Here is a 27,327-nt window from a genome sequence, read left to right as displayed (position 1 = left end):
TTCAGGGTCTCTTGTAAGGCAGGCCTGGTGGTGACAAAATCTCTAAGCATTTGCTTATCTGTAAAGGATTTTATTTCTCCTTCACTTATGAAACTTAGTTTGGCTGGATATGAAATTCTGGGTTTAAAATTCTTTTCTTTAAGAATGTTGAATATTGGCCCCCACTCTCTTCTGGCTTGTAGAGTTTCTGCTGAGAGATCTGCTATTAGTCTGATGGGCTTCCCTTTGTGGGTAACCTGACCTTTCTCTCTGGCTGCCCTTACGATTTTTTCCTTCATTTCAACTTTGGTGAATCTGGCAATTATGTGTCTTGGAGTTGCTCTTCTCGAGGAGTATCTTTGTGGCGTTCTCTGTATTTCCTGAATTTGAATGTTGGCCTGCCCTACTAGGTTGGGGAAGTTCTCCTGGATAATATCCTGAAGAGTGTTTTCCAACTTGGTTCCATTTTCCCCCTCACTTTCAGGCACCCCAATCAGACGTAGATTTGGTCTTTTTACATAATCCCATACTTCTTGCAGGCTTTGTTCATTTCTTTTTCTTCTTTTTTCTTTTGGTTTCTCTTCTCACTTCATTTCATTCATTTGATCCTCAGTCGCTGATACTCTTTCTTCCACTTGATCGAGTCAGTTACTGAAGCTTGTGCATTTGTCACGTATTTCTCGTGTCATGGTTTTCATCTCTGTCATTTCGTTTATGACCTTCTCTGCATTAATTAGTCTAGCTGTCAATTCTTCCACTCTTTTTTCAAGATTTTTAGTTTCTTTGCACTGGGTACGTAATTCCTCCTTTAGCTCTGAGAAGTTTGATGGACTGAAGCCTTCTTCTCTCATCTCGTCAAAGTCATTCTCTGACCAGCTTCGATCCGTTGCTGGTGATGGGCTGCGTTCCTTTGCAGGGGGAGATGTGCTCTTATTTTTTGAATTTCCAGCTTTTCTGCCCTACTTTTTACCCATCTTTGTGGTTTTATCTGTCTCTGGTCTTTGATGATGGTGGCGTACTGATGGGGTTTTGGTATAGGTGTCCTTCCTGTTTGATAGTTTTCCTTCTGACAGTCCGGACCCTCAGCTATAGGTCTGTTGGAGATTGCTTGAGGTCCACTCCAGACCCTGTTTGCCTGGGTATCAGCAGCAGAGGTTGCAGAAGATAGAATATTGCTGAACAGTGAGTGTACCTGTCTGATTCTTACTTTGGAAGCTTCCTCTCAGGGGTGTACTCCACCCTGTGAGGTGTGGGGTGTCAGACTGCCCCTAGTGGGGGATGTCTCCCAGTGAGGCTACTCAGGGGTCAGTGACCCACTTGAGCAGGCAGTCTGTCCGTTCTCAGATCTCAACCTCCGTGTTGGGAGATCCACTGCTCTCTTCAAAGCTGTCAGACAGAGTCGTTCGCATCTGCTCAGGCCTCTGCTGCTTCCCCTGTTGTTTTTTTAGCTGAGCCCTGCCCCCAGAGTTGGAGTCTATAGAGACAGGCAGGTTTCCTTGAGCTGCTGTGAGCTCCACCCAGTTCGAGCTTCCCAGCGGCTTTGTTTACCTACTTAAGCCTCAGCAATGGTGGGCGCCCCTCCCCCAGCCTCGCTGCTGCCTCGCGGTTAGATCGCCGCAGACTGCTGTGTTAACAATGAGGGAGGCTCCGTGGGCGTGGGACCCTCCCGGCCAGGTAAGGGATATATTCTTCTGGTGTGCCCGTTTGCTTAGAGCGCGGTATTGGGGTGGGAGTTACCTGATTTTCCAGGTGTTGTGTGTCTCAGTTCCCCTGGCTAGGAAAAGGGATACCCTTCCCCCTTGCGCTTCCCAGGTGAGGCGATGCCTTGCCCTGCTTCAGCTCTCGCTGGTCAGGCTGCAGCAACTGACCAGCAGCGATTGTCCGGCACTCCCTAGTGAGATGACCCCAGTACCTCAGTTGAAGATGCAGAAATCACCGGTCTTCTGTGTCGCTCGCGCTGGGAGTTGGAGACTGGAGCTGTTCCTATTCGGCCATCTTGCTTCGTGAAGCTTTGTTACTAAGATAAACACGTGTCATGAGGGTTTGTTGTACATATTATTACATCATCCAGGAATTAATCTTAGTATCTTTTATAGTTATCTTTTCTGCTCTTCTCCCCCCTGCCACCCTCCCCACTCAAGTAGACCCCGTTGTCTGCTGTTTCCTTCACTGTGTTCATAAGTTATTATTATTTAGCTCCCATTTTTAAGTGAGAACATATAAATGTTCTGTGAGAACATTCTGTTCCTGTGTTAGTTTGCTAAGGATGATAGCCTCCATCTCCATCCGTGTTCCCATGAAAGACATGATCTCATTCTCTTTCATGGATGCATAATATCTCATGCTGTATATGTACCACATTTTCTTTAGCCAGTCTGTCATTGATATGCATTTAGGTTGATTCCAAGTCTTTGTGAACAGTGTTGCAATGAACATTTGCATGCATGTGTCTTTATAGTAGAATGCTTTATGTTCCTCTTGGTAAAGGGACCCAGTAAAGGGATTGCTGGATTGGATGGTAGTTCTGCTTTTAGTTCTTTGAGGAATCACCATACTGCTTTCCACAATGGTTGAACTAATTTACACTCCCACCAACAGTGTATAGGGTTCCCCTTTCTACACACCTCACCAGCTAGCGTCTGTTATTTTTTGACTTTCTTATAATAACCATTCTGACTAGTGTCAGATGGTGTCTCATGGTTTTGATTTGCATTTCTCTAATGATCAGTGATACTGAGCTTTTTTTCATGTGCTTTTTGGTTGCATGTATGTCTTCATTTGAAAAGTACCTGTTCATGTCCTTTGCCCATGTTTAATGGGGTTGTTTTTCTCTTGTAAATTTGTTTGAGTTCCTTATAGATGCTGGATATTAGGCCTTCCTCAGATGCATAGTTTGCAAATAGTTTCTCCCATTCTGTAGGTTGTCTAGCATGAGATGTTTTTCTATTTGTTTATGTCTTCTCTGATTTCTTTGAGCAGTGTTTTGTAATTCTCATTGTAGAGACCATTCACATCCCTGGTTAGCTGTATTCTTAGGTATTTTATTTTATTTTTTCAGCAGTTGTGAATGGGATTGCCTTTCTGATTTGGCTCTCAGTTTGGTTGTTGTTGGTGTATAGGAATACTAATGATTTTTGTATAATGATTTTGTATCCTGCAACTTTGCTGAAGTTGTTTATCAGTTGAAGGAGCTTTTGGTCTGAGACAATGGGGTTTTCTAGATATAGAATCATGTCATCTGCAAATAGATAGTTTGATTTCCTCTCTTTCTATTTGGATTCCCTTTATTTCTTTCTATTGCCTGATTGCTCTGGCCTGGACTTCCAATACTATGTTGAATAAAAGTGGGCAACATATTTTGCTCTCAAAAGTGAGAGAGGGCATCCTTGTCTTGTGCCAGTTTTCTAGGGGAATGCTTCCAGCTTTTGCCCATTCAGTATAATGTTGTCTGTGGGTTTATCATAGATGGCTCTTACTATTTTGAGCTTTGTTCCTTCAATACCTAGTTTATTTAGAGTTTTTAGCATGAAGGGATGTTGACTTTTATCAAAAGCCTTTCTACATTTATTGAGATAATCATGTGGTTTTTGTCTTTAGTTCTGTTTATGTGATGAATCACATTTATTGATTTTGATATGTTGAACCAACCTTGCATCCTGAGGATGAAGCCTACTTGATCATAGTGGATTAGCTTTTTGATGTGCTGCTGGATTTGGTTTACAAGTATTTTGTTGAGAATATTTGCATTGATGTTCATCAAGGATATTCATTGGCCTGAAGTTTTCTTTTTTTTTGTTGTGTCTCTGCCAGGTTTTGGTATTAAGCTGATGATGGCCTCATAGAATGAGTTGGGGAGAAGTCTTTCTTCCTAAATTTTTAAGAATTTTTTCTGTAGGGATAGTACCAGCTCTTCTTTGTACATCTGGTAGAATTCAGCTGTGACTCCATCAGGTCCTGGGCTTTTTTTGATAGGCAGGCTATTTATTACTGATTCAATTTCAGAGCTTGTTATTGGTCTGTTCAAGGAATTGATTTCTTCTTGGCTCAGTCTTGGGAAGGTGTATGTGTCCAGGAATTTATCCATCTCTTCCAGATTTTCTAGTTTGTGTGCATAGTGGTGTTCATAGTAGTTTCTGGTGGTTGTTTTTATTTCTGTCAGGTCAGTAGTAGCATTCCCTTCATCATTTCTAATTGTGTTTATTTGGATCTTCTCTCTTAATTAGTGTAGATTGTGGCCTGTTTTATTAATTTTTTCCAAAAATCCAACCCCTGGATTCTTTGATCTTTTGAATGTTTTAGAATTCTTGATTTTCAGCTCTGATTTTTGTTATTTCTTATCTTCTGCTAGCTTTGCGGTTGATTTGTTCTTGCTTCTCTATTTATTTTAGTTGTGAAGTTAGGTTGTTAATTTGAGATCTTTGTAACTTTTTGAGTCGGACATTTAGTGCTATGAATTTCCCTTAACACTGCCTTAGCTGTGTTCCAGAGATTCTAGTATGTTGTATCTTTGTTCTCATTATTTTCAAAGAGCTTCTTGCTTTCTGCCTTAATTTTATTATTTACTCAAAAGTCATTCAGGACCATGTTGTTTAATTTCCATGTAATTTTATGGTTTTGAGCGATTTTCATAGTGTTAACTTCTATTTTTATTGCACTGCAGTCCAAGACTGTGTTTGGTATGACTTTGGTTCTTTTACATTTGTTGAGGATCGTTTTTATGTCCAGTTATGTGGTTGATGTTAGAATATGTGCCATGTGGCAATGAGAAGAATGTATATTCTGTTGTTTTTGGGTAGACACTTCTGTAAAAGTCTATCAGATCCATTTGGTCCAGTGCTGAATTTAGGTCTGGAATATCTTTGTTAATTTTCTACCTTGATGATCTGCCTAATGCTGTCAGTGGAGTGTTGAGGTCTCTCACTATTATTCTTTGGAAATCTATGTCTCTTTGTAGGTCTCTAAGAACTTGCTTTATGAATCTGGGTGCTCCTGTGTTGGGTGCATATATATTTAGGATAGTTAGATCTTCCTGTTGAATTGAACCCTTTACCATTAAGGTAATGCTCTTCCTTGTCTTTTTTGGTTTGAAATCTGTTTTGTCTGAAATTAGTATTGCAACCCTTCCTTTTTTCTGTTTTCCATTTCCTTGGTAGATTTTTCTCTGTCCCTTATTTTGAGCCTGTGAGTGTCATTATGTGTGAGATGGGTCTCTTGAAGACAGCATGCCATTGGGTCTTGCTTTTTTATCCAGCTTGCCACTGTGCCTTTTTAGTTGGACATTTGGCCTGTTTACATTCAAGGTTAGTATTGATATGTGTGGATTTGATCCTGTTATTGTGCTGTTAGCTGGTTATTATATTGGCTTGTTTGTGTGGTTGCTTTATAGTGACAGTGGTCTCTGTGTTTATGTTTTTGTACCAGCTGCTAGCGGTCTTTCCTTTCTATATTTAGTGTTCCTTTTCAAAATCTCTTGTAGGCAGATCTGGTTGAAATGAAGTCCCTCAAAATTTGCTTATCTGAAAAGGATCTTATTTCTCCTTCACTTAGGAAGCTTGATTTGGCTGAATATGAAATTCTTGGCCAAATATTTTTTTCTTTAAGATGTTGAACATAGGCCCCCAATCTCTTCTGGCTTATAGGCTTTCAGTTGAGAGGTCTGCTGTTAGCCTGATGGGGATCCATTTGTAGGTGACTTGCACTGTCTCTCTGTCTGCCTTTAACATTCTTTCTTTCATTTCAACCTTGGAAAATCTGAGGATTATGTGTCTTGGGTATGATCTTCTTGTGCAGAATCTTACAGAGTTCTCTGTATTTCCTGAATTTGACTGTTGGCCCCCCTACAAAATTGAGAAAATTGATAGATGATATCCTGAAATATATTTTCTAATTTGTTTGCTTTCTCCCCTCTCCCTGTTAGGAATGCCAGTGATTCGTAGATTTGGCCCCTTTACATAATCCCATACTTCTCAGAGGTTTTGTTCATTCCTTTGTATTCTTTTTTCTTTATTTTTGTTTGATTGTCTTATTTCAGAGAACCAGTCTTCAAGTTCTGAGATTCTTTCCTCAGTTTGGTTTATTCTGCTGTTAATACTTGTGATTGTATTGTGAAATTCTTGTATTGTGTTATTCAGCTGTCAGACCTGTTAGGTCCTTTTTGATACCAGCTTCTTTGTCCTTCAGCTCCTGTATCACTTGATTGTGATTCTTATTTTCCTTGGATTTGGTTTTTCCATCCTTTTGAATCTTGATGTTCTTTGTTCCTATCCATATTCTGAATTCTATTTCTATCATTTCAGCCAGTTCAACCTGGTTAAGAACTCTTGTTGGAGAACTGGTGGAGTCGTTTGGAGGACACCCTGGCCATTGGAGTTACTGGAGTTCTTGCATTGGTTCTTTCTCATCTCTGCATGTGGATGTTTCTTTAACTGCAGTGTAGATTGAGTATAGTCAATAGGTTTCTTTTCTGGATGTTTTCACTGGGCTGAGGCTTTATGTAGGGTCTTTATTTGAAATTGACTTCTTTTCTCTGGTTTCAGAGTCAGGGTATGTTAGTGAGGTATTTTTGGTGTTGAAGTTTTGGGGTGTGATCCAGCAGGTGAGACTTAGGCTTGTTGGTCAGTTTGTAAATTCTTGCTTAGTTGTATGGCTCCCCTATGGTTCCTCACAGTTGCAGTCATGTTCCCTTTCAGTGCTCTGAAAGTGTGGGTTCCTCTACCCCTTGAGAGCTGGTTGTAGTTCACAACTTGGCACTCATGGGCTGCCTACTGCAGCTCTGGGGCAATCTCAGTGTTTATGTTCCTTCCCCATCATAGAGGCATCAGAGGAAGATATCTTATTAGGGGTTGTGGCCAAGGGTCATTTGCTTGACTCCTGAGGGCTCCACTCCAGAGAAATGCAGGTCAGGAACCACTGAGTGCAGTCAGTCCAAGCCAGGGGTTCCCTGTCTGGTGACGAGCCATGGGGGGTGTGTGCAACCCATGGGAGATGGACTGGCCTCCTCTCCTTGGGTCGACTGCACCTTGTTGGAGGTATGGATAAGGAACTTAGGGTCTTTGCTCCTTCATTAGTCCAAGGGTGGCAAGGGCAGTTTCACTGCAGAGGCAGTGGCAGAGAGGCTTTCAGCTGCCCCTGGAGGCTCTGTTCAGGGAGTTGCCGAGTTAGTACTGGCTTGATAGCTCTGGGCAGGGGGTGGCTGGAGGCCCGCGCCTGGTGGACCTGCTTTTTAGTTTTCAATGACTCAGCCTTACCCATGTTTTAAGTTTATCCCTAAATGTTTCACATTTTTCATGCAATTATAAGGAGTCTTTTTAAATTTTCATCTTCCAATTTTGATAACTATTACATAGAAATACAGTTGATTTGTGTGTATTGACCTTGTAACCTATAGCCTTGATGAATTCATTTATTAGTTACATTAGCTCTTTTATAGATTCCTTGGGATGTTCTTCATACATAACATATCTTTATGAATAAAGACAGTTTTCCTTCTTCCTTTCCAAACTGTATGTCTTTTATATCTTTCTCTTGCCTTATTGCACTTGCTAGAACTTTCAGTACACACAAACTGTGAGAATAAACTTTTACAACTTTTTAGTATTTCACCATGAAGTGTGAAGATTGATGTAGATTTTTATACTTTTTCTTTTATTAAATTGAGAAAATTCCCTTACTAGTCTGTGAACACTTGTTTATTATGAATGGGTGTTGAATTTTGTTAATTGTAGTTCCTGCATCTATGAGATAATATTTCTCTTTTATTCTCTTTGTATGGTAAGTTACATTTATTTTTCAGATGTTAAATCAACTGTATTTCTGGGATTAAACCCTACTTACTCATGATGATTATCCGTTTTAGATATTGCTTGATTCCATTTGTTAACATTTTATGAAGGATTTTTGTGTCTGTGTTCATGAGGGATATTGGCCCATAGTTTCCTTTTCTTGTAATATCTTTGTCTGGATTTCAAGTCATGATATGTTGACCTCACAAAAAATGTTGAGAAGTATTTTCACTTACTCTTTTCAATATAGTTTCTGTAGATTTGGTGTCATGTCTTTCTGTAATGTTTAAAAGAACTCACAAATAGAATCACTTAGGCTTACGGTTTTTTTTGGGTGGTAAAGTTTTTAATTACAAATTCAGTTTTAAAAATAGCTATTGTGTAAATATTATGAATTATATCACATTTGATAGTGTAGTTTGATTAAATCAGGATCCAAAAAAGTCCATTCATTGCATCTATTGCTATGTCTTTTCATCCTTTATAATCTATGACTTCCCCTTCCCCCCGCTTTTTTTTCCAGCTCATCTTTAAAGGAACTGGCTCATTTGTCCTTTAGAATTTTCCACATTTTCCATTTTGCCTATGGCATGGTACCTGATGTCATTACTGTTTTTTCTGTTCCTATATTTCCTCTTCATTGGACTTAGATCTAGAAGTTTGATCAGATTCATTCAGTTTTTTGGCAAGAATACATCGTGGGTGGCTGTGGGTACATCACGAGAAGTTAAATATTTCTTGCCATCTGTTTCTCTTTGTAATATCAGCAGCCATTGACTATGATTGTCTAGATCCATTATTTCATTAGTGGCTACAAACTGGTGATAATTCTGTTACTTTTTGGTACTAGAAAACTTTAAAGAAAAACTTTCCCTCATCGACTATTTTCTTAGGCTGGAAAAACCGCAGAGTAAAGGCTGTTTATATAATAAAGGCTTTGTTCTTTGTCTTCTTACGAGTTTTCAAAATAATTAGTTGGCTCCCTAGAATCCTCCAAAAGTGACCAATGAGGTGTTTTGTTTTGTTGTATCATTATAAAGTAATACATTGAGACATAATTGATATGTTTCAATCTCTGCAGTTACTGTTTTCATTGATGGCATATATATCCTGAACTTTAGCAGATAATGCTAAGTTCATTTTTCAAAGTGGTTGTATCAATTTTATACTCCCAAGAACAGTATATTTTTTGAAGCATACTTGGTATTTTCATACTTTACTTATTTTGCAAATATGATTGGAGTATAAGGGTGTATTATTGTGGTTTCACTGCTATTTCTTCATTTTAAAACATTTAGGACATGAAGTACTGATATTGTACTATAGATGAGTATAACTTAGCTGTCTTGTATTTTCCCAAGATATTTACTACTTCTTTCTTAATTCTCAGTATAATTATAATTTAGGTTTCAATCTACATCTATGATGATGATGATGATGATGATGATGATGATTACATTTTAGAGACAGAGTCTTGGTCTGTTGCCAAGGCTGGAGTCCAGTGGTACCATCTTAGCTCACTGTAACCTCAAATTCATGGCTCAATAGATCTGCCTGCCTCAGTCTCCTGAGTAGCTAGGACTACAACAAGCACGTGCCACCATGCTTGGATAATTTTTCATGTTTTTTTTTTTTTTTTTTTTTTTTGTACACAGGGTCTCTCACTGTGTTGCCCAGACTGGTCTTGAACTCCGCAAGTGAGACCATGTGGTATTTGGTTTTATGTTTCTGAGTTAGTTCACTTAGGACAATGGTCTCTAGTTCCATTTGTGCTACTGCAGAGGACATGATTTCATTCTTTTTTATGGCTGTCCAAAAAGAGTTTGTGCAAGCAATCCTGTCTCAGCCTCCCAAAGCTTTAGGATTACAGATGTGAGCCGCTGTACCTGAGTGTATATTCATTATTTGATATGAGTACAATCATTACACATAATTTAGTTCACCTTGTATGTTTATTTTACCTTTCTTCTACCTCTTTTTGTTTTTCATGGAGTCAATAATTGCCTTTTTTAATTCATTAGTTTCCTATGTATATATATTACTAATTTTTCTAATAGAACTATAATACTATCCTCAATTTTGCCAAACATCAAATAATCTATTAATTTTCCTTCTTTTTTCTTTTTTGTTTGTTTGTTTTGTTTTGTTTTGAGACAGAATTTCACTCTTTGCCCAGGCTAGAGTGCAATGGTGCGATCTCAGCTCACCCTGCAACCTCTGCCTCCGGGGTTCAAGCAATTCTCCTGCCTCAGCCTCCCAGGTAGCTGAGATTACAGGCATGCGCCACCACGTTTGGCTAATTTTGTATTTTTAGTAGAGACAGGGTTTCTCCATGTTAGTCAGGCTGGTCTTGAACTCCCGACCTCAGGTGATCCGCCCGCCTCGGCCTCCCAAAGTGCTGGGGTTACAGGCGTGAGCCACTGTGCCTGGCCTTCCTTTCTTTCTTTCCTTCCTTTCCTTTCTTTTCTTTCTTTCCTTTCTTTCCACCCTGGGGACATCGGAGAGCCTTCCCTCCTGCCTCAGTCTGGTTTCACTGTGCTCTTGACTTATTGCAGAGCTGTTGCGTTGGGTTCTCATTCATTGTTCTTGGAATTCTTTTTGCTCTTCCTTTGTATTAAATCCTGTTTCACCCTTCTCAAGAAAGAGAAATACTTACCTAATTATTCAGATTTTAGTGTGTAGAGTTGCTGTGGTTAAAAGTTCTTAGGAAAAAGTTATGACTGGTGTTCTCTTCTGTCCTTCTCTTCCATGGTGGGAAATGGGGTGGATGGCCTGGCAAGGTAAAGGGAATGGATAAATGATTGAATGGTAGAGATGTTGATAGAAGGACCAAAGGCCCAGCTATCTTTCTCTCTTCCTTTCTGCCAAGGTACTTCGAGTTTGGGGTTAAAGCACCAGCTGTAGCCCAGAGGAACCCCACAATAAGCAATGGGACCAAATGCTCTCTCTTGTTGTAAGTGTCTTTTTTTTTTCTGGTTCCATTTTTCATGTGTCTGGATGACAATCTTGAGATCATAATTGCAGCATCTTAGATTCAGTCTTGGATGTAATGGGGGAAGGGCATGAGGTGGGCCAGTATTGGAAGAAAGCAAACATGGTTTGTTCTGAGACTAGTACAAGTAGTTTAGGAAAAATGAATATTTGTGTAATGGAAATTTTTCTGCATTAACATTTGAGGCCATGTGGATAGCTAACAGTAAATATTACTGTGCCTTGATTTTTCCATGTCCCTTTTGTATTTATTGCCCCTAAGAGAAAACTTGTGGAGAGGACTAGCTATGATTTGGGAAAGAACTCTTGAATTCTGTGGTCCCTTGGTCAAAGTACCATTTTATTTTTTATTTTATCATTTTATTTTAGATTCGGGGGGTATGTGTGTTTGTTTGTTAAATGGGTATATTGCATACTGGTGGGATTGGGCTTCTAGTGTACCCAATACCCAAATAGTGAACATAATACCCAGTAGGTTATTCTTCAACCCTTGCTCTCCCCCACCTTCCCACTTTTGGAGTCCCCAGCATCTATTAGTTCCATCTTTATGACCATGTGTACCCATTGTATGGCTCTCATTTATAAGTGAGAGCATGCAGTATTTGCTTTTCTGTTTCTGAGTTAGTTCACTTAGGACGATGGTCTTCACCTTCATTCGTGTTGGTTCAAAGGACACGGACATGATTTCTTTCATTTTTATGACTGCACAAAGTACCATTTTTTCTTTTTTTCAGACGGAGTCTCATTCCTTCACCCAGGCTGGAGTGCAGAGGCCGATACTGGCTCAAGTGATTCTAGGTTCAAGTGATTCTCCTGCCTCAGCCTCCTGAGTAGTTGGGTGCATGCCAACATGCCTGGTTAATTTTTGTATTTTTTTTTTTTTTTTTGAGACAGAGTCTCACTGTATTGCCCAGGATAGAGTGTGGTTGTGCAATCTTGGCTCACTGCAACCCCCGCCTCCAGGGTTTAAACGATTCTCTTGCCTCAGCCTCCCAGGTTGCTGGACTACAGGTGCCCACCATCATGCCTGGCTAATTTTTATATTTTTAGTGGAGATGGGGGTTTCATTATGTTGGCCAGGCTGGTCTTGAACTCCTGACCTCGTGATCTGCCTGCCTCAGCCTCCCAAAGTGCTGGGATTACAGGCGTGAGCCACCACACTCAGACGATTTTTGTATTTTTAATAGAGACAGAGTTTCACCATGTTGGCCATCCTGGTCTTGAACTCTTGACCTCAAGTGATCCACTTGCCTTGGCCTCCCAAAGTGTTGGGATTACAGGTGTGAGCCCCTGCACCTGGCCTAAAGTACCATTTTAATAGTCCTGCAAATCTATCTTTTCTAACACACTTGATTTAATCGGTTAGATTGTCTCAAAGATTACAATATGGTGTTAAAATTGCCTTCTTGTCTGTTATATCCTTTTGAGATGTTAGGACTTAATAGTAGCCAATTAAACAATCAGAACTTTCCTGTGTAGAAAATTTGAAGTTCTCTAAATGGTCTAGAACAAGTGTCCCATAGCAAGAAACAAAAAATAATCTTTGCATTGCATAGCTGTTAAATTTTATAAATAAATATGGAATAGATGACGGAGCAGTGCCGAAATTCATTTTTCTTGGTTGCTAGTTTAAGAATAAATCAGGCTCAACAATGAAAAAGACACTTGCCCCCCAAAATCATTTGTTGAAGCCCTAACCCCCATTGTGACTGTATTTGGAGAGAGGGCCTTTAAGGGACGAATTAAGGTTAAATGAGGTCATAAGGGTGGGGCCCTAATCCAGTATGACTGGTGTCCTTATAAGGAGAGAGGCATCAGGGATGTGCTCACCTGGAGAAAAGGCTATCTGAGGACACAGGAAAAAGGGAGCCATCTGCAAGCCAAGGAGAGGGGGCTCAAGAGAAACCAACTCTGCTGACACCTTGTTCTTGGACTTCCACCCTCCACAACTGTGAGAAAATAAGTTTCTGTTGTGTAAGCCACCCATCTATAGTATTTTATGGCAGCCTTAGCTGACTAATGCAGATACATAACTCACTCAAAAAAATGAACAAAATTTGCATTTAAAAACGTAAAAATGTCCGGACATGGTAGCTCATGCTTGCAATCCTAGCATTTTGGGAGGCTGAGGCGGGCAGGCTGCTGGAAGCCAGGAGTTTGAGACCAACCATGGCCAACATGGCATGACATGTCTTTCCTAAAAATACAAAATTTAGCTGGGCATGGTGGTGCACGCCTGTAATCCCAGCTAGTCAAGAGGCTGAGGCATGAGAATTGCTTGAACCCGGAAGGTGGAGGTTGCAGTGAGCTGAGATTGTGCCAATGCACTCCAGTCTGGGTGACAGAGCAAGACTCTGTCTCAAAAATAAATAAATAAATAAATACATACATAAATAAATAATGAAAATGGCAGTTAAAAAAGTTGCAAAATGTAAAATATGCTAATTTTAGTAATAATTATTTGAGTCCTTTATATGTCGCAAGCTAGGCATAAATACTGTCTCAATCCATCACCCATACAAACTGGAGGCTTTGAATAAAGTGTCATTCTCTACTAAGTGTATCCAAGGCTTTGTACTTTTCTTGCAACATTTCTTTAAAATTATTTCCCAATAAATTTAAAAAAATATATAAAAGGATATAGATGATGACCTGAAACAATAAACCCCCACCCCACAAGTTTTCCCAAACTGAGGATATGCAACTCAGATTGAATGTGTATATTTATTATAATCTCCAAAATAATTTCACCTGGTACAACTGCTTCTTAAAATCATATCAATATCAGGCTCAGAATTTAATTACAACCAAGCAATTCACAAAAACACTTTGAGCAACAAAACATGCTTAATATTTCTTTGAGAAAGATCCTTCAAATATGTGTACAGCATCACTGGGAGTTACACAAAACTGTTACAAGGTGACCATTAAGTGCCCCAAATCTGCACTTCTGATATATATGAATGGCTAATGTAACCACATTTGGGAATCTTTACATCTCAAAATAAAGCTCTTTCTGATGCAACTTGCCATCCTTTAAAATTTTAAAGGATATTCTTGGTAATTCCTTAGGAAAGTAAAACTACACACACTTTCAGAGAAACAATAAGCTGCTTAGATTTTTAAATTTTTTTATATTATACACTTTAATTATGGGTTATTTATTAAAGACTTTAAAAAATTTGTTATGTTTTAAAAAGTACCAATTAGTGAGGGAAAAAGTTGAAAACATTTACCAGCATGTTAGGTTCTCCTGAAATCACAGTTTTCTGGATAAATACATGTAATATCACTAAACAATTTTCACTATGTATTTTATACATAGCCTGGAAAGAATAACATTTTGGACTATAATTTTCACATCTTAAATAGTATTTTTTTCTTTATCCCTTTGACAATACTAAACTCTTTCTCCTAAAAATTTATATCTATTTTATAGATATCAATCTTACCATGAATTTTCAACTTTGACTAGAACTTGTTTATGAAAAATATCTAACATCTGCAACTTCAGCTGGTTATACTGGAAGGAGAGGGCTTGCGATAATTTTATTATACCTTGTATTAACAATAAACCTTCTCACAGAGAAGAAAATACTTTAAATACCTTAAATCATATGTACAACAATAAAAATTCACATTTCATGCTTTAGTGAGACACTTGAATCATCCATAAGGCAGTCCTCATAGTTTACTGGAATAGAGCCTTTCTAATATCTGGGCCTCTGCTGTGTGCCAAACACCACGAAGCTCTGGATGTTAGGAAAGCAGCCAAACTTCTGCCATCCTCCTATCCAGTAGAAAAACTGAGGGTAGATCTTCCCAGCCATCAAGTTGTGACCACAATCCTCTGTCATAGTAGGGTATTAACTGACGTGCTGCAGGCCTCAGGACCCATGTGAGTCAACTCGATTGTTTGCAAAGTGCTCAAAAGCCAGGATGTTCTCTAATGTGAGTTGTAGGATGATGATAGCCCTTCTGAGCACAGCTAAATGTGACATGTATGTGTCTATTGCACAGGATTTTATAAGGGTCCAGAAACAGTACTGTATTTCTTTCCTTACCTATTATATACATTTTTCTGATAAGTTCAGTGTTTCACTGGGAAATGTGACTTGCAGGGAGCTCCCCTTAGGGGCAGGCCCAGCCCTGCCGCTCTCACCAACCTCATCCACCAGTAAGACACTCTCTGAGTCCTGACCCTGTGAAGAGTCTGAGGTCTCTGATATTCGCAAAGTCCTCAGCGAGGTGGTGTCTTTCTGGGTCAGGCCCATGCCAGGAACACCTGGAAGCAAATTCCTGCCTCCAAGGCCATTTTCACTGAGGTCTGGCAGTGAGAGGTCTGGCAGGAGGGTCTGAGATGTACTGCTGATCTCCTTCAGCTCCCGGGAGAGGAAGGAGCGAGAGTGGCCTGACATGGCAGAAGATGTCCTGCGACTGTCTGAGCAGTGCTGTCCGGAGCGCTCTCTGCGGGATCCGCCAATGCGACAGAAGAGGCATTTGATCTTCTCTATTGCTTTACTGAGCACTGTCTTTCTCAGGAGGATATATATCCAGGGGTCTAGGATCGGGTTCACAGAAGCAATTCGGATGGCCTGCAAATCTGGATTTTTACTGACTTCTCGCTCCAAACTTGGCTGATATAACTGGTTGACGAATACTCGCACCTGCATAAGTGAGATCCGCACCATTTAGATTTCATCATTCATCAGTTGGGAAAACATATAAATGCTATGTCTACCTTAGCAATATTAAGAACCTGCCTTCATTTCTCAAGTTCCAGGAAAAGAGGAAGCTACATAACAAGCCTCAGAAAAACCAGTCATGGCTGGGTATGGTGGCTCACGCCTGTAATCCCAGCACTTTGGGAGGCCGAGGCGGGTGAATCACTTGAGGTCAGCAGTTCCAGACCAACTTTTACAACATGGCGAAACCCCATCTCTACTAAAAATACAAACATTAGGCTGGGTGTGGTGGCTTACGCCTGTAATTCCAGCATTTTGGTAGGCTGAGGTGGGCGGATCACAAGGTCAAGAGATTGAGAACATCCTGGCCAACATGGTGAAACTCCATCTCTACTAAAACCACAAAATTTAGCTGGACATGGTGGCATGTGCCTGTAGTCCCAGCTACTCGGGAGGCTGAGGCAGGAGAATCGTTTGAACCCGGGAGGTGGAGGTTGTAGTGAGCTGAGATCACGCCACTGCACTCCAGCCTGGCGACAGAGCGAGACTCCATCTTAAAACAACAAAAACAAAACAAAAATTAGCCAGGTGTGGTGGCACATGCCTATAATCCCAGCTACTCAGGAGGCTGAGGCAGGAGAATTGCTTGAACCCGGGGGGGCAGTGGTTGCAGTGAGCTGAGATCGTGCCACTGCACTCCAGCCAAGGCCACAGATCTAGAATCTGTTTCACAAAAAAAAAAAAAAAAAAAAAAGAAAAGAAAAAGAAAAAGAAAAAGAAAAAGAAAAACCAGTCACTGCAAAAATGCAATTACACGTTCTGAGTTAGTATGGCTTTAACATTTTTGTAACTATCTTATGATTATCTTCCCTAGAGCAAAGACAGTATACAAAAATGCAATGTGAGTACAGGTCACATATGTATAAAGTGTTCTTGAGAAACATTTTATTAACTTCATTTCTGCGAGTGCTTTTAAGTTTTTGTAACTCTAATGAAGTAACTTTTTTCTCCCCAAAGCTACTGATTTCTCTTATTCCATCTGTCATTTTACATAATTTAAAGGGAACTCATTTTATAAGTCAGTTAACCATCTAATCATCAGAATAAGGCCAGATTCTTTTATTTTAGTCTAGAAAGAATATGCTGAACAGTTTTACACCAACAGCAGGATCTCCTGTCACCCAGAATGACCACAGAATAGTTTTTATTTTCTCTATGACTCTGTTCCCCAGTTATAGTAAACACGATGGATGAGTAGGAATTTGCTAAATTTAGAAGGAAGGACATCACATTTCAAATAGAGGTAGCTCCATGTGCAAAGTCATGGAAGAATGAAATGATATGTCAACATATGGGAAGTTCAAATGATTCAGCGAATGGAGCATGAGTTTGTGTAAACTTACATGATGATTTTATTCCTTAGAGGAAAATGCATTTGTTAAATGTACATGTATATATTTTTTTGAGACCAGGTCTCACTTTGTCGCCCAGGCTGGAGTGCAGTGGTGTAATCATTGCTCACTGCAGCCTTGAGCTCCTAGGCTCCAGCAATCCTCCTGCCGTAGCCTCCTGCGTAGCCAGGACTACAGGTGTGTGCCACCGTGCCTGGCTAACTTATTATTTTTGTAGAGATGAGGTCTTTCTATGTTGCCCAGGCTAGTCTCGAACTCTTGAGCTCAAGTGATCTGCCTGCCACAGTCTCCCAAAGTGCTAAGATTACAGGAGTGAGCCACCATGCTCAGCCTCAAATTCACTCTTAAAGTATTATTATTTTTTGCCTAGATATTACTTCTAATTCCACTGTGATCATTTATATAAAAATCTCATCTGCAATTCATATAGAAATAGTAGGAGTAATTCACATAGAAATAGTAGTATAGAAATAAAAATAATTGCCATCTATCTTTAGTAATTATTTACTAATTATTTCTTGCCTTTAGTAATTATTTTAGGTTAGGGAGAAGAGGTTGAATCTCACAGTCAAGGAAGATACACAAAAACCATAAAAAGGAGCAAGAAGAACTCACAAAAGCATAGCTGGAGCCATTTAACTAGGGGCAAATATCTCTAACAAGACTTGAGGACATTGCTGCCTTACTATATACAGCATAACAATGAATGACTCATGGTGTATGAATCACCTGGAACAGGGATAGTTTAGTTGAGGCTGGTGTCAGTTCACAATGGAAAAGGCGATTCATTGACCATTTGCATGCGTTCTTTTGGCACTTACTAGATGTAACAATATTTGGGTCGGGATATTTCAGAAAGATTTTCAACAATTTGGATAAAAGAAGGAAGTTTAAAATATTTGAAGAAATACATTTCATGAACCTGCAAAATTAAACTTATATTACATTTATTCCAGAACGATACTGGATCAGTAAGGTAGAACTGCATTTCTATTTCTTCCTTAACGGGAATTTAGATCTTAATTAGCTATAGGTCTCTGATACGCTATCAAAAGATTTTTGTTCATTTCATTTGTTGTTGTTTTGTTTTGAGAACTTACACTCATTGCAAAATCTGACCTAAACTTATTTTGGCAGCAAAAACTGAACTGAACAGACTGTGAAGCCATTTAGTTCAATTTATTCCACTTAGAGTGAATATTCTATGTTCTGGTCCAGGAGTACTGTTCCAATTCTGATGAGGATATTACATATTTTGCAATATATTATTGATTACTTCTCTAAAAGCCAAGAAATTCTAAATTCTGAAACTCATCTGCCCCTAAATATTTTGGATATGGGATTATGGGCCTGTAAATCTCAGAGAATAAAACAGTCAAAGCCTCTAACCAAGATGAAATTAATATCTTGATATTTGGAAGACAGCTAAATCAAGAATGAACTGGAATGAACATCAGTATGTAATATAGCCTCTTAAAATACTTTTAGAAACTATGCTGGGATAAATGATAGTTACAAGGCAAAGCATACTTGATTAAAAAAAATCTTTACTAATAGTAAAATAAAAATAATAAAATAAAAAAAATAAATATTTTACTAGTTAAATAAAGCATCTTGGTTTCTTCCTTCCATAAGCTTTGTGGTCTTCAGCTATGTCTGGAAACTCAGCAGTTCCCTCAACTGTACAGGTCTTTTCTCAGATGAGGTATTTGTTACTGAGACCCAGAGCTTTTGAGGAACTTAGGATGTCCCCTGCCCTGTTGGTGGCAATCTGGTCTGGACCTCCATGTTGCCTTTTCTGTTCTACCAGTCTGGCTTTCTGTTTAATCATTATTTCCTGACAATGGAGTTATTGGTAAAAAGCATGAGGTCTACATTTTATTCCCATCACGTACTATGTTCCTAAGGGTAGAAGAAATGATGGATTTAAATCTGTTGGTATCAAGTCCTGTGTGTGGTCTCTGGAAAAGACCTACGGCCGGGTTTATGTGAACTTGAGCCTTCAAGCCTCCAGGTGGCAGTGTTGCTCCACTCGAGAGTTTCTGACCCTCCCTCCCTAATAAGCACTGTGTAAAGCCATCTCCGAGACTCGCAGAACAGAATTTTGGTTAAGTCTGAACCTGACGTTTCTGAGATTTTTGACACTGAAAATGTTTCATTGCTGGTTGCTTCTCCTGCGACAACCTCAAAGGAAACATAGCTACTACTGAAAGGAAGAAAATTTTTGAACACTTAAAATGGAATTTGTAGCCAAAGAAGTACATTAGGAGTTAGCATTTTAAAATTTCTGTGGCCTTTTAGAAAGGTCGGAATGTTGTAAAACAATAATAGGTTGTCATAATCAAAGGTGATGAGAAACAAGGAAAGAATCATTTCTGTGCCTCATCTCATCCACAGCAGCAATGGATTTTGACTAGTATAGGAGGGAATGAAAGGAGGCTATATTAAAAGTATATTAAAATTATAGAAATGGGGGAGGAAAAGTTTACAATTAGTCCAGGCCACTGAACCTGGTCATTCATGTCTTTTCAATAAAGGGGAATTCACAGGGTAGCAAAAGTATGAGTTTAAAGAGCAAAAGTTCAAATTCGGGTAAAAACATCCTCAAAAGTTGGTCAAATTGAAAAGAATCAATATGAGTTTTACTTTGCAACATATCTCAATTGAGACTTACTTCAAGTAGGGAAAGAAAAAAGACAAAACAAACAAAAACTCCACGCATCTTGCAATGTTTGAAAACATATAGCAACCTCTGCTTCACTTTAAATGGGCTACTTGACTTGCTGTTTCCAAGAGGGCAGGGACAACCACAGTTGAGATGGGAACATCTGGAGTAGTGCTTCAATATCTTGTGAGCAGGTGAAAGCACTTTTCGGAATTCTTGTCTAACAGGCCCTATATGTTACACGACTAAACAAGTTCAGGCAGTTTTCAGTGTTGGAAGAGTGTGTTGCTGATAAAACTGAACCTCTGAGTCAGGAGGGAAAAAATCATTTAAAAAACTCACTGAATACAGCTGGGCGCGATGGCTCAAACCTGTAATCCCAGCACTTTGGGAGGCCGAGGCAGGTGGATCACCTGACATCGGGAGTTTGAGACCAGCCTGACCAACATGGAGAAACCCCGTCTCTACTAAAAATACAAAATTAGCTGAGCGTGGTGGTGCATGCCTATAATCCCAGCTACTTGGAAGGCTGAGGCAGGAGAATCGCTTGAACCCGGGAGGCGGAGGTTGTGGTGAGCTGAGATTGTGCCATTGCATGCCAGCCTGGGCAACAAGAGGGAAACTCCATCTCAAAACAAAAACAAAAACAAAAAAAACTCACTGAATACTAATGACATATCTCCTTCCTTGCAATTTTAAGTCTTTTTCTTAGTAGCTGCTGCTGTGTACATGTGGTTTGTTGTTAATATTGGCATATTACAATATTCTAAATTATTTTATTTTAGAAAGAGTCTCACTCTGTCACCCAGGCTGGAGTGCTGTGATACAAACATGGTCATTGCAGCCTCAACCTCCTGGACTCAAGCAATCCTCTAGCCTCAACCTTCCAAGTAGCTGGGAAAGCAGGCACATGCCAACACACCAAGCTACATTTTAAAAATTATGTTATTCACACCTTTTTAGGATGATTAGAGATTAGGGTTCAGGAGCAGTGGAACATAACTTGGAGAAAATGCAATCAGTTCAGAAGAAGATGTGGTGACAAGAAAGCTGTAAGGAGGCTATATGCTATAGAGATAGATGCCCTAGGTTTGGAAGCAAACAAGCCTCTGTTCAAATCCTGGCTCCACTCCTTATAACATATGTACAAATGATCAAAGTGCTTAGCACAGCGCCTATCGTAGAACAGATATGTTGGCTCTCATTACGTTTTTTGAACCCATATGTGGAAGCTTGCCCAGTGTGGAATATATCAATAATTTGAAAACTGTAGCTTAGAGGTAGCTTTGGGATATAGTTAATAATATGGTATCAAAAACATGTACTTCCTACTTAATAATCTGTTTGCAGGGAATGTTGAAGAAAGAATGTTGAACTCTTGATTAGACAGATTTAGTAATCGACTGTCAAAACAGTAGTAATGCTTTCCAATAAGTGACAAGATCTGTAGCTGGATTTGAATGTGTGTGCTACTTGTTCTGTTCCAAGCACATAAAAGGAATTATCTGTATGTGCTCAGTTATCCCACTGCCTTGTGAAGAGTCCAAGATTGACACAGCTGTTACTAGAAGTTCTTATCACTTTCTTTTTTTCAAGTAAAGAATAGTGGAAAGAATTCTTGACTGGGTGGTGTGTAGGAGAGCTTGGTTCTTGTTCCTTCTAGGCCACTAACTGGCCATTTGTAGAAGGCAAGTTAAATCTCTACAGGCTTTATAGGTCAACATCTACACTGAATGTTTCTTTTTTATTTTATTTTGTTTTGTTTTTTAAAGCTCTCACATTGAATATTCTAATAGGAGACTACAAGAATCACTTCAGCGCTGAGGAAAAAAAAACTTGTTAGGAGATATTCAATACAAACAAATTGACAGGTCAGCAAAGCATGGTGAAATGAGCATTAGATGAGGACTCACCTATAGCTACCCTGTAAGTTGCAGAATGATATAAATTCTTCATTTGCAGCTGGGAAAACTGAGGTGTAGAGAGAGTGAAAATACTGGTCAGCCCTACTTTCTCCTTAGAGCTTTTCAAGATTCAAATGAAATGCCACATGTGGAAATAACTTACTTTTATGTAACTCAATAATCTTCAAGTTACTACTACTGGGTCTACAATTTCATGTTATGACTTAAAACTTGCTTCTGGGCATCACAATTTTTTAAACTTAGCCAAATTTATTTGAACAAATCTAGTCTTTTAGATTCTGTTGTAGTCATACCCAAATTTATGGCATTTCTCTTGTATGTATAGATGTGCTTCACACTCATCTGACATCCCATCAGTTGTTTTATGACTCCACTTCCAGTTTGCCTACAGTAAACAAAAGTATATCTATTTACAAAGTTTTCATCTGTCCTTATAAACTTTTGCTGATCAAATGCTGGTGAAAGCTTTATAGAGACGACTAGTTTACAGTAAGGAACCAAATAAACACTCACAGGAAATATTTTCCTAAGGATCTAAGTTTTACTTCACCAAGGCAGAAGATTAATCAAATTAGCCATTCTGCCCCTGGCTGAGATAAATATTTGTTACTTCAGAGTTAAAAAACAGAAGAAACAAGTAAGCAATAAATACAGTTTTGGGTTGCTTGTGTATGGGGGAAAATGCCCTTCCAAACCCTATAGTAACTGTTTAGCCCTGAGGCAAAATGTTTGATTATAATAATCATCTTAATATTCATTAGTTACTGAAAAATTAGGCACTAGAAATTCATCTAGCTACAGCATTTAGCACCAGGACCTTAAGGGGCTGTCTTGCTTGCATATTTCTAAAGAATGCAATCCTTTTTCTTTATCTGAAATGTAGACACTCACTTCTTGTTCTCACAAAATTTTGGAAGTTCTCACTTCCAAAATACTCCTATATTTAAAAAACCCCTGAGACTGGTTATAAATAGAAGAAAGGACAAAATGACAAGAACCACCTACCCATTACATCTTATCATGTGATGTTCCTTGTAGATCATACCGACACCTTCTCTGATCATTAATTATGACCCAGTTCAAAGAATTCTGAAGTTTCAGCACAGTTCCTTATATCCACAACTAATTTCCCAATCTTTCTCAAATTTCCACCCAATCTTAGCTGTATTTATGAAACATGTATATTTTGGATAGCAAATTAAATTTTATTTTTTATACTAAACTCAATAGCAACCCCCCTCTAAGAGCTGTAGTTCTTTCTTCCCTGGTGTCCAAGAGGCAAAACCTTGGCTGCTTTTCAGTGGCTGCTTGTTTTCCTTATGTATTATATCAAGCTTTCTGAAATTCCAAGTAAGCTATATTTGCTTTGTTAGCCTTTCCAAAGCATTTAAAATGATTCCAATGCTTTGATTTTCCTTAAATGGGATTAGCAACCACTTGATTCGATAAAATTAGATGCTTCATTAGTTTCTTTGGAACTGAAGATAGGCTCATCTGCTTTCAATATCAGAGAGTTCTGACCTTTAATCTTAATTTACAATATGAATATGAAAACATGAAAAAAGAAAGTTGTAAAAGGAAGCCAAGGAAAACTGTATTTGCAGAAGGGTTTTTGATTATTTCAGTAATTCCTGAATTGCTGGGGGGTAGTATAATGAACCCATCATTTATCACTGATTTATAAACTGATTCTGAAATTAGATTTTATACCCAAAACTAAGGGCGACAAACTGATGCCACTGCTATTTGTAGGATTCCTTATTTCTCACAAAGCTACATAAATACTTGACTAATGGGATTACTTCTTAATTGAGCTAGTTTCAATTTTCAGGTTAAGATTACTTAAAATTTACAGCATGTTACTAACATTATACAGGTGGACAGTATTTCTTGTTAGTTAAAATGTGGTTAATCTGCAAACCACAAATACAGCTCCTATAATTTCTTGCCTCTAGGTCCTCAAATAATTTCAAGGCTTTGTGTAAGGGCCCTGAATCTTAGGTCCAGGTCTACCACTTCAGTTCACGAGGTGAATTAAGCCTTTGTATGTCTCTCTAGATGTTAGAAGAAAATAATTCATCCGTGGCTGTGCAGAAATCCATGGCTTTACAGGCTTACTTCCAACCAAAACACATATAAAGTATGTGCATGTTGCTAACCTTCTAGCTCTAATTCCTCTGTCCCTTTAAGTGGATGTTCTGAAAATAACAACCATTGACTTTGTCATTTACTGTTCTGTACAACACAAGGCAGAGGCCCAGGAACAGGGGCCCCATCAGGAGCAGAGTTGTTTTTGTCCAAAATCTCACTTTATTCTAGGTTGCCATTACAGACAGTAAAATGTATTTATGTGGCTCAAGTGTGACTTAACTCTGTAAATTATATTGGGTCCTGGAATGGCTTAAAGGCTCTTATGGCCAATTATATTTATTACTGTTTATACAAATTGGTAAGAAGCTACTGTATTCTGGCTCTCAGCCCCCTCTAAGTTCCTTCCATTTACAGTCACTTTTATCAGAGATATAATATTTCTACACCAAAGATCCCTGGACAGTATTAATAAGGAAAAGGAAAGAATAATAGCCCATTACATTTTATTTTCTCTTGTTCCCAATAAGCATAAGAAAAAGCAGTTATCTCTTTTTGAGTTGGTAGTTTAGAATTTCCAGGAATGCGGGGTTTTGGAAGATGGAAGAACTCATAACTAGTTGCTTTCAAGAGAAACTCTAGATAAAGTATTGCATTCTTCTGCCCGTCTGCTTCTGGTGCATTCCATTTTAGTCAGAGGCAAAGTAGAGAACTAGGTAGGGTTTGAACCTTTCTGTTTATCATATTTTAAAAGTTAATCCAAAGGCAATTCTTAAAAGATGAACTAAAAATGAACTGTACCAAAACTCCAACCCACGCTTTACAAAGGCCAAAATGAGAAATGTTCTAGGAGGGAGAGGTGATGTAGTAACACATGAGCTGGGTCTGGCCTCAGACAGCCTAAGGTCCATTACAAGGTGTAGAGCTTTGGCTTGAAGAAATGAAGACAGCCATCTCTAAACCTCGGTTTCTCTAAAATGGTACTGTTTCTTGCACAGTTGTAGAGAATTCAAATCCCATATCCCATGTATACCAGCTTTTCCATAATTAGTCACCCTGAGAAACTTTGCTTTCCTGGCCTACACAGAATGAAAGAAACTGAGTCTGGACCCTGCCCTGTGTATGAATTAGAATTTGTGTGCTTTAAGCTGCCCTCCCAGGGCACACCATGGTAGAGCAGGGAGCCTAGCTTGACTGTGTAGATTTGGCTGGATTATTTTAAGCATATCATTCACTCCCTCAGTGAAGTGAGGGAGTTAGACTAAAACACCTCTTGATATCTCTTCTAGCTTTAAAATTCTACGCAATCCACGGGGGAAAAAAGTAAAAAAAAAAAAAAAAACACTTGCATAAATCAAAACACCAAAAACCCCACTTTCCTTAGAAATGGTTTACAACGAACAGATCACCATCCCTGACGTTTCAGGTTCTGCAGTTCACAGTTCACAGTTCACAGTACGGAGGAGTGGGCTAAGTTACACTACAGCAGGTTCCCCTCCACATCTAACAGAGGAAGTAGGGGGTTTTCTTGGAAGACTCGGCCAATGTCAGGCAGCAAGGGGTAAGGGCTGTCCCGGTAGAGGAAAAAACCCAGGCTTTCGGGAACATAAACTGGGGGATGTAGGGGCAAAGCACCTGCTAAATCTCATTAGGACTGGGACTTCAAAGACGGTTGGGTCCGCTCTGAGAAACAGTGTGGGAATCCCAGCCCCGATCTAAAGGAGACACGTTCACTGCCGAAGACTGAGAGGGAAAGCTGGGAGCGGGGAACGGAGGAGGGAGGTGGATGCGAGAAAAGGGCCGGGTGGGGCCCCAGCCCTGGTCACTCACCACGAGCGGGATGGAGCAGATGAGCACCACCAGGGAGGTGGCAATGAGTAAGATGACCATCTGGATCTCGGCGCCCGCGATGCGGCGGAAACTCCGGCGGCGGCGAAAGTCGCTGAGGCGCGGCAAGCCTGGGGAGGCGGCGGGGTGGCCCCGGGAGGCAACCGGGGTCACAGCGGTCGCGGCCGCATGGTGCTGCTCGGTGCCCAGCGAGGTGCGGCGCATGAACTGGCGGTGCATGCGGAGCAGCGCGCCGCACACAAGCACGTTGCAGAGGACGGTGGCGAGAATGAGGAAGGAGCTGAAGCCCGCGTACATGTAGGAGTAGGCAGCGTGCGCCGTCACGTTGGTGGTCCAGTCGATGAAGCACCAGGTGTCTGGGTACTGCAGCCGCGAGCTACCGAGGCCCATGTTGGGCAGCGCGCAGAAGAGCACGTTGGAAGCATAGACTGCAAAGAGTGTGAGGCCCGCCAACCGCTTGTCCACGTAGTGGCTGTAGAAATAGGCGTGGTTGATGGCCAGGTAGCGCTCTACACTCATGGCGCAGATGATGCTGAGGCCGGACAGGCTGAAGAAGAGCAGAATGAAGGTGCTGTACTCGCACAGCGGCTGGCCCCCGGGCCACTGGCCCTTCATATACGTGGCGATGGTTACCGGGCTCACCAGCAAAGTGCCCAACAGGTCGGTGACAGCCAGCCCACATACCAGCGTGTAGAAGGTCGTCTCCTTTTGCTCCTTGCGCGACTTGCACAGCACCACGATGGCCACCAGGTTGCCCACCACCCCGAAGATGAACATCACCGCCGGGATGGTCACCGGGCTGTTCAGCCGGTCGGGGCTCAAGGAGGTGGACGCATTGACCCCGGGAGTGGACATGATAGTGGCTGCGGTGCGCAGCCTTGGAGTGCAAGGCTGGGTCTGGGGATGGCAGAAGAGAGACAAAGCTGCCGTGAGCGGAAATTACCACTTGTAAGGTGTTAGACCCGCGCCCAAGAAACGAGCCAAGGGGAGCAACTCGATCCTACTTTCTGGATTGTAGCCACTTACCAACTGCGGCCACCAAAATCTCTAGGCTCCTGATACGTCCTGCCAGCAGCACACTCTTCCTGACATTAATATTTATAAACTGATTCTCCCATTCCTCTTCTTCCCCCCAACCCAACTCACTCCATTGCCAAGATGAATAAGAGCCATCTCAAGGGAAAAGTAGCTCCCTAGTGCTATTCCCGATAGATGCTGAGTCAATGAAATGCTCACTGAAAACAAGTTACAAAAGCAATTTGGAGAGCGCGCTCTTCCCTTCTTGGCTCTCTTCGGCGAGCGCCGCATCTCCGCGTTCGCTACCCGTTGACCCCAACGCCAACCCAACGCCATCTCACCTGTAGCGGCAGCAGCGGCGGCAGCCTCGCGAGCTCCCAGGGTCAGCTCTCAGATGTCCTGGCCCGCCTCCAACCTGCTTTCACCTTGTCCCGCTCAGTCTGGAAATTGCCAAACCTTCGGCTTCTCAGAGCCGATCTCAGTGGCTGCCGATTTTTGGACACTGAGGTCAGAATTGCCAGCTTTCAAAAACGGGAAACAAGAGGGGCAGCTGGATGGGTCAGGGAAAAATGGTGCTGGATTTCTTGTTCGCTATTTGTTTTTTCCTTCAAAGACGAGTCCCAGCTTTGCAGTGCCCGCCGGTCTTGTCCGCTGGAGGACAGCGTTCAGGTGTGAGGCCACGCGCGCAGGTGGCGCGGAGCCTCGGTCCCCAGTTCTGGCCGCCCTCTGCCCCAGCCACCGGCAGCACGGGCGGCTACCGGAGTTTGCGGCTGCCGCTGAGGCCGCTCCTGGCTACCTGGGGGCGGCTCGGGGTCCACTCTGCCCGAGGCTCTGGCCTGGGGCTGTTCATCTTCCTCTCGGGCTGCCGGGCGTGGAGCTCCGCTCTCGCCTTTCCACCCTCTGTACAAACTTTTCTCCTCCTCCAAGTTTCCCTGG

The 27,327-nt window shown here is 40.7% G+C and overlaps 1 protein-coding gene across 2 annotated transcripts; it reads right to left on the bottom strand.

Moving 5' to 3' along the window:
- Positions 1–10,246: 10,246 nt before the first annotated feature.
- On the bottom strand, positions 10,247–27,295 carry PTGER4 (prostaglandin E receptor 4). 2 transcript variants are annotated; one of them, XM_030926784.1, is made up of 3 exons: positions 26,733–26,868; positions 25,357–26,271; positions 10,247–10,532 (listed from the first exon to the last, which is right to left on the bottom strand). In XM_030926784.1, exons 2-3 carry the CDS (start codon positions 26,227–26,229, stop codon positions 10,464–10,466), a joined length of 942 nt encoding a protein of 313 aa, XP_030782644.1. In that variant the 5' UTR covers positions 26,230–26,271; positions 26,733–26,868; the 3' UTR covers positions 10,247–10,463. The 2 variants fall into 2 exon arrangements, with proteins under 2 accessions (XP_030782644.1, XP_010380105.1); XM_010381803.2 differs by lacking the exon at positions 10,247–10,532 and adding an exon at positions 13,457–15,418 and having other exon boundaries at positions 26,733–27,295.
- Positions 27,296–27,327: the final 32 nt, after the last annotated feature.

The sequence above is a fragment of the Rhinopithecus roxellana genome, chromosome 3 (genome assembly GCF_007565055.1).
Source record: "Rhinopithecus roxellana isolate Shanxi Qingling chromosome 3, ASM756505v1, whole genome shotgun sequence".
Lineage (NCBI taxonomy): Eukaryota > Metazoa > Chordata > Mammalia > Primates > Cercopithecidae > Rhinopithecus > Rhinopithecus roxellana.
Note: the sequence above shows the minus strand (reverse complement) of the source record. Positions and strands in the feature narration are given on the sequence as shown.

Bases quoted from the DNA above. Each gene is read 5' to 3' on its own strand.
- PTGER4 (XM_010381803.2), bottom strand. From the start codon at position 26,229: ATGTCCACTCCCGGGGTCAATGCGTCCACCTCCTTGAGCCCCGACCGG. The intron at 15,419-25,356 runs GTGAGTGACCAG...TCACTTATGCAG, and splicing joins TCTGCTCCATCCCGCTCGTG to GTGCGAGTATTCGTCAACCA.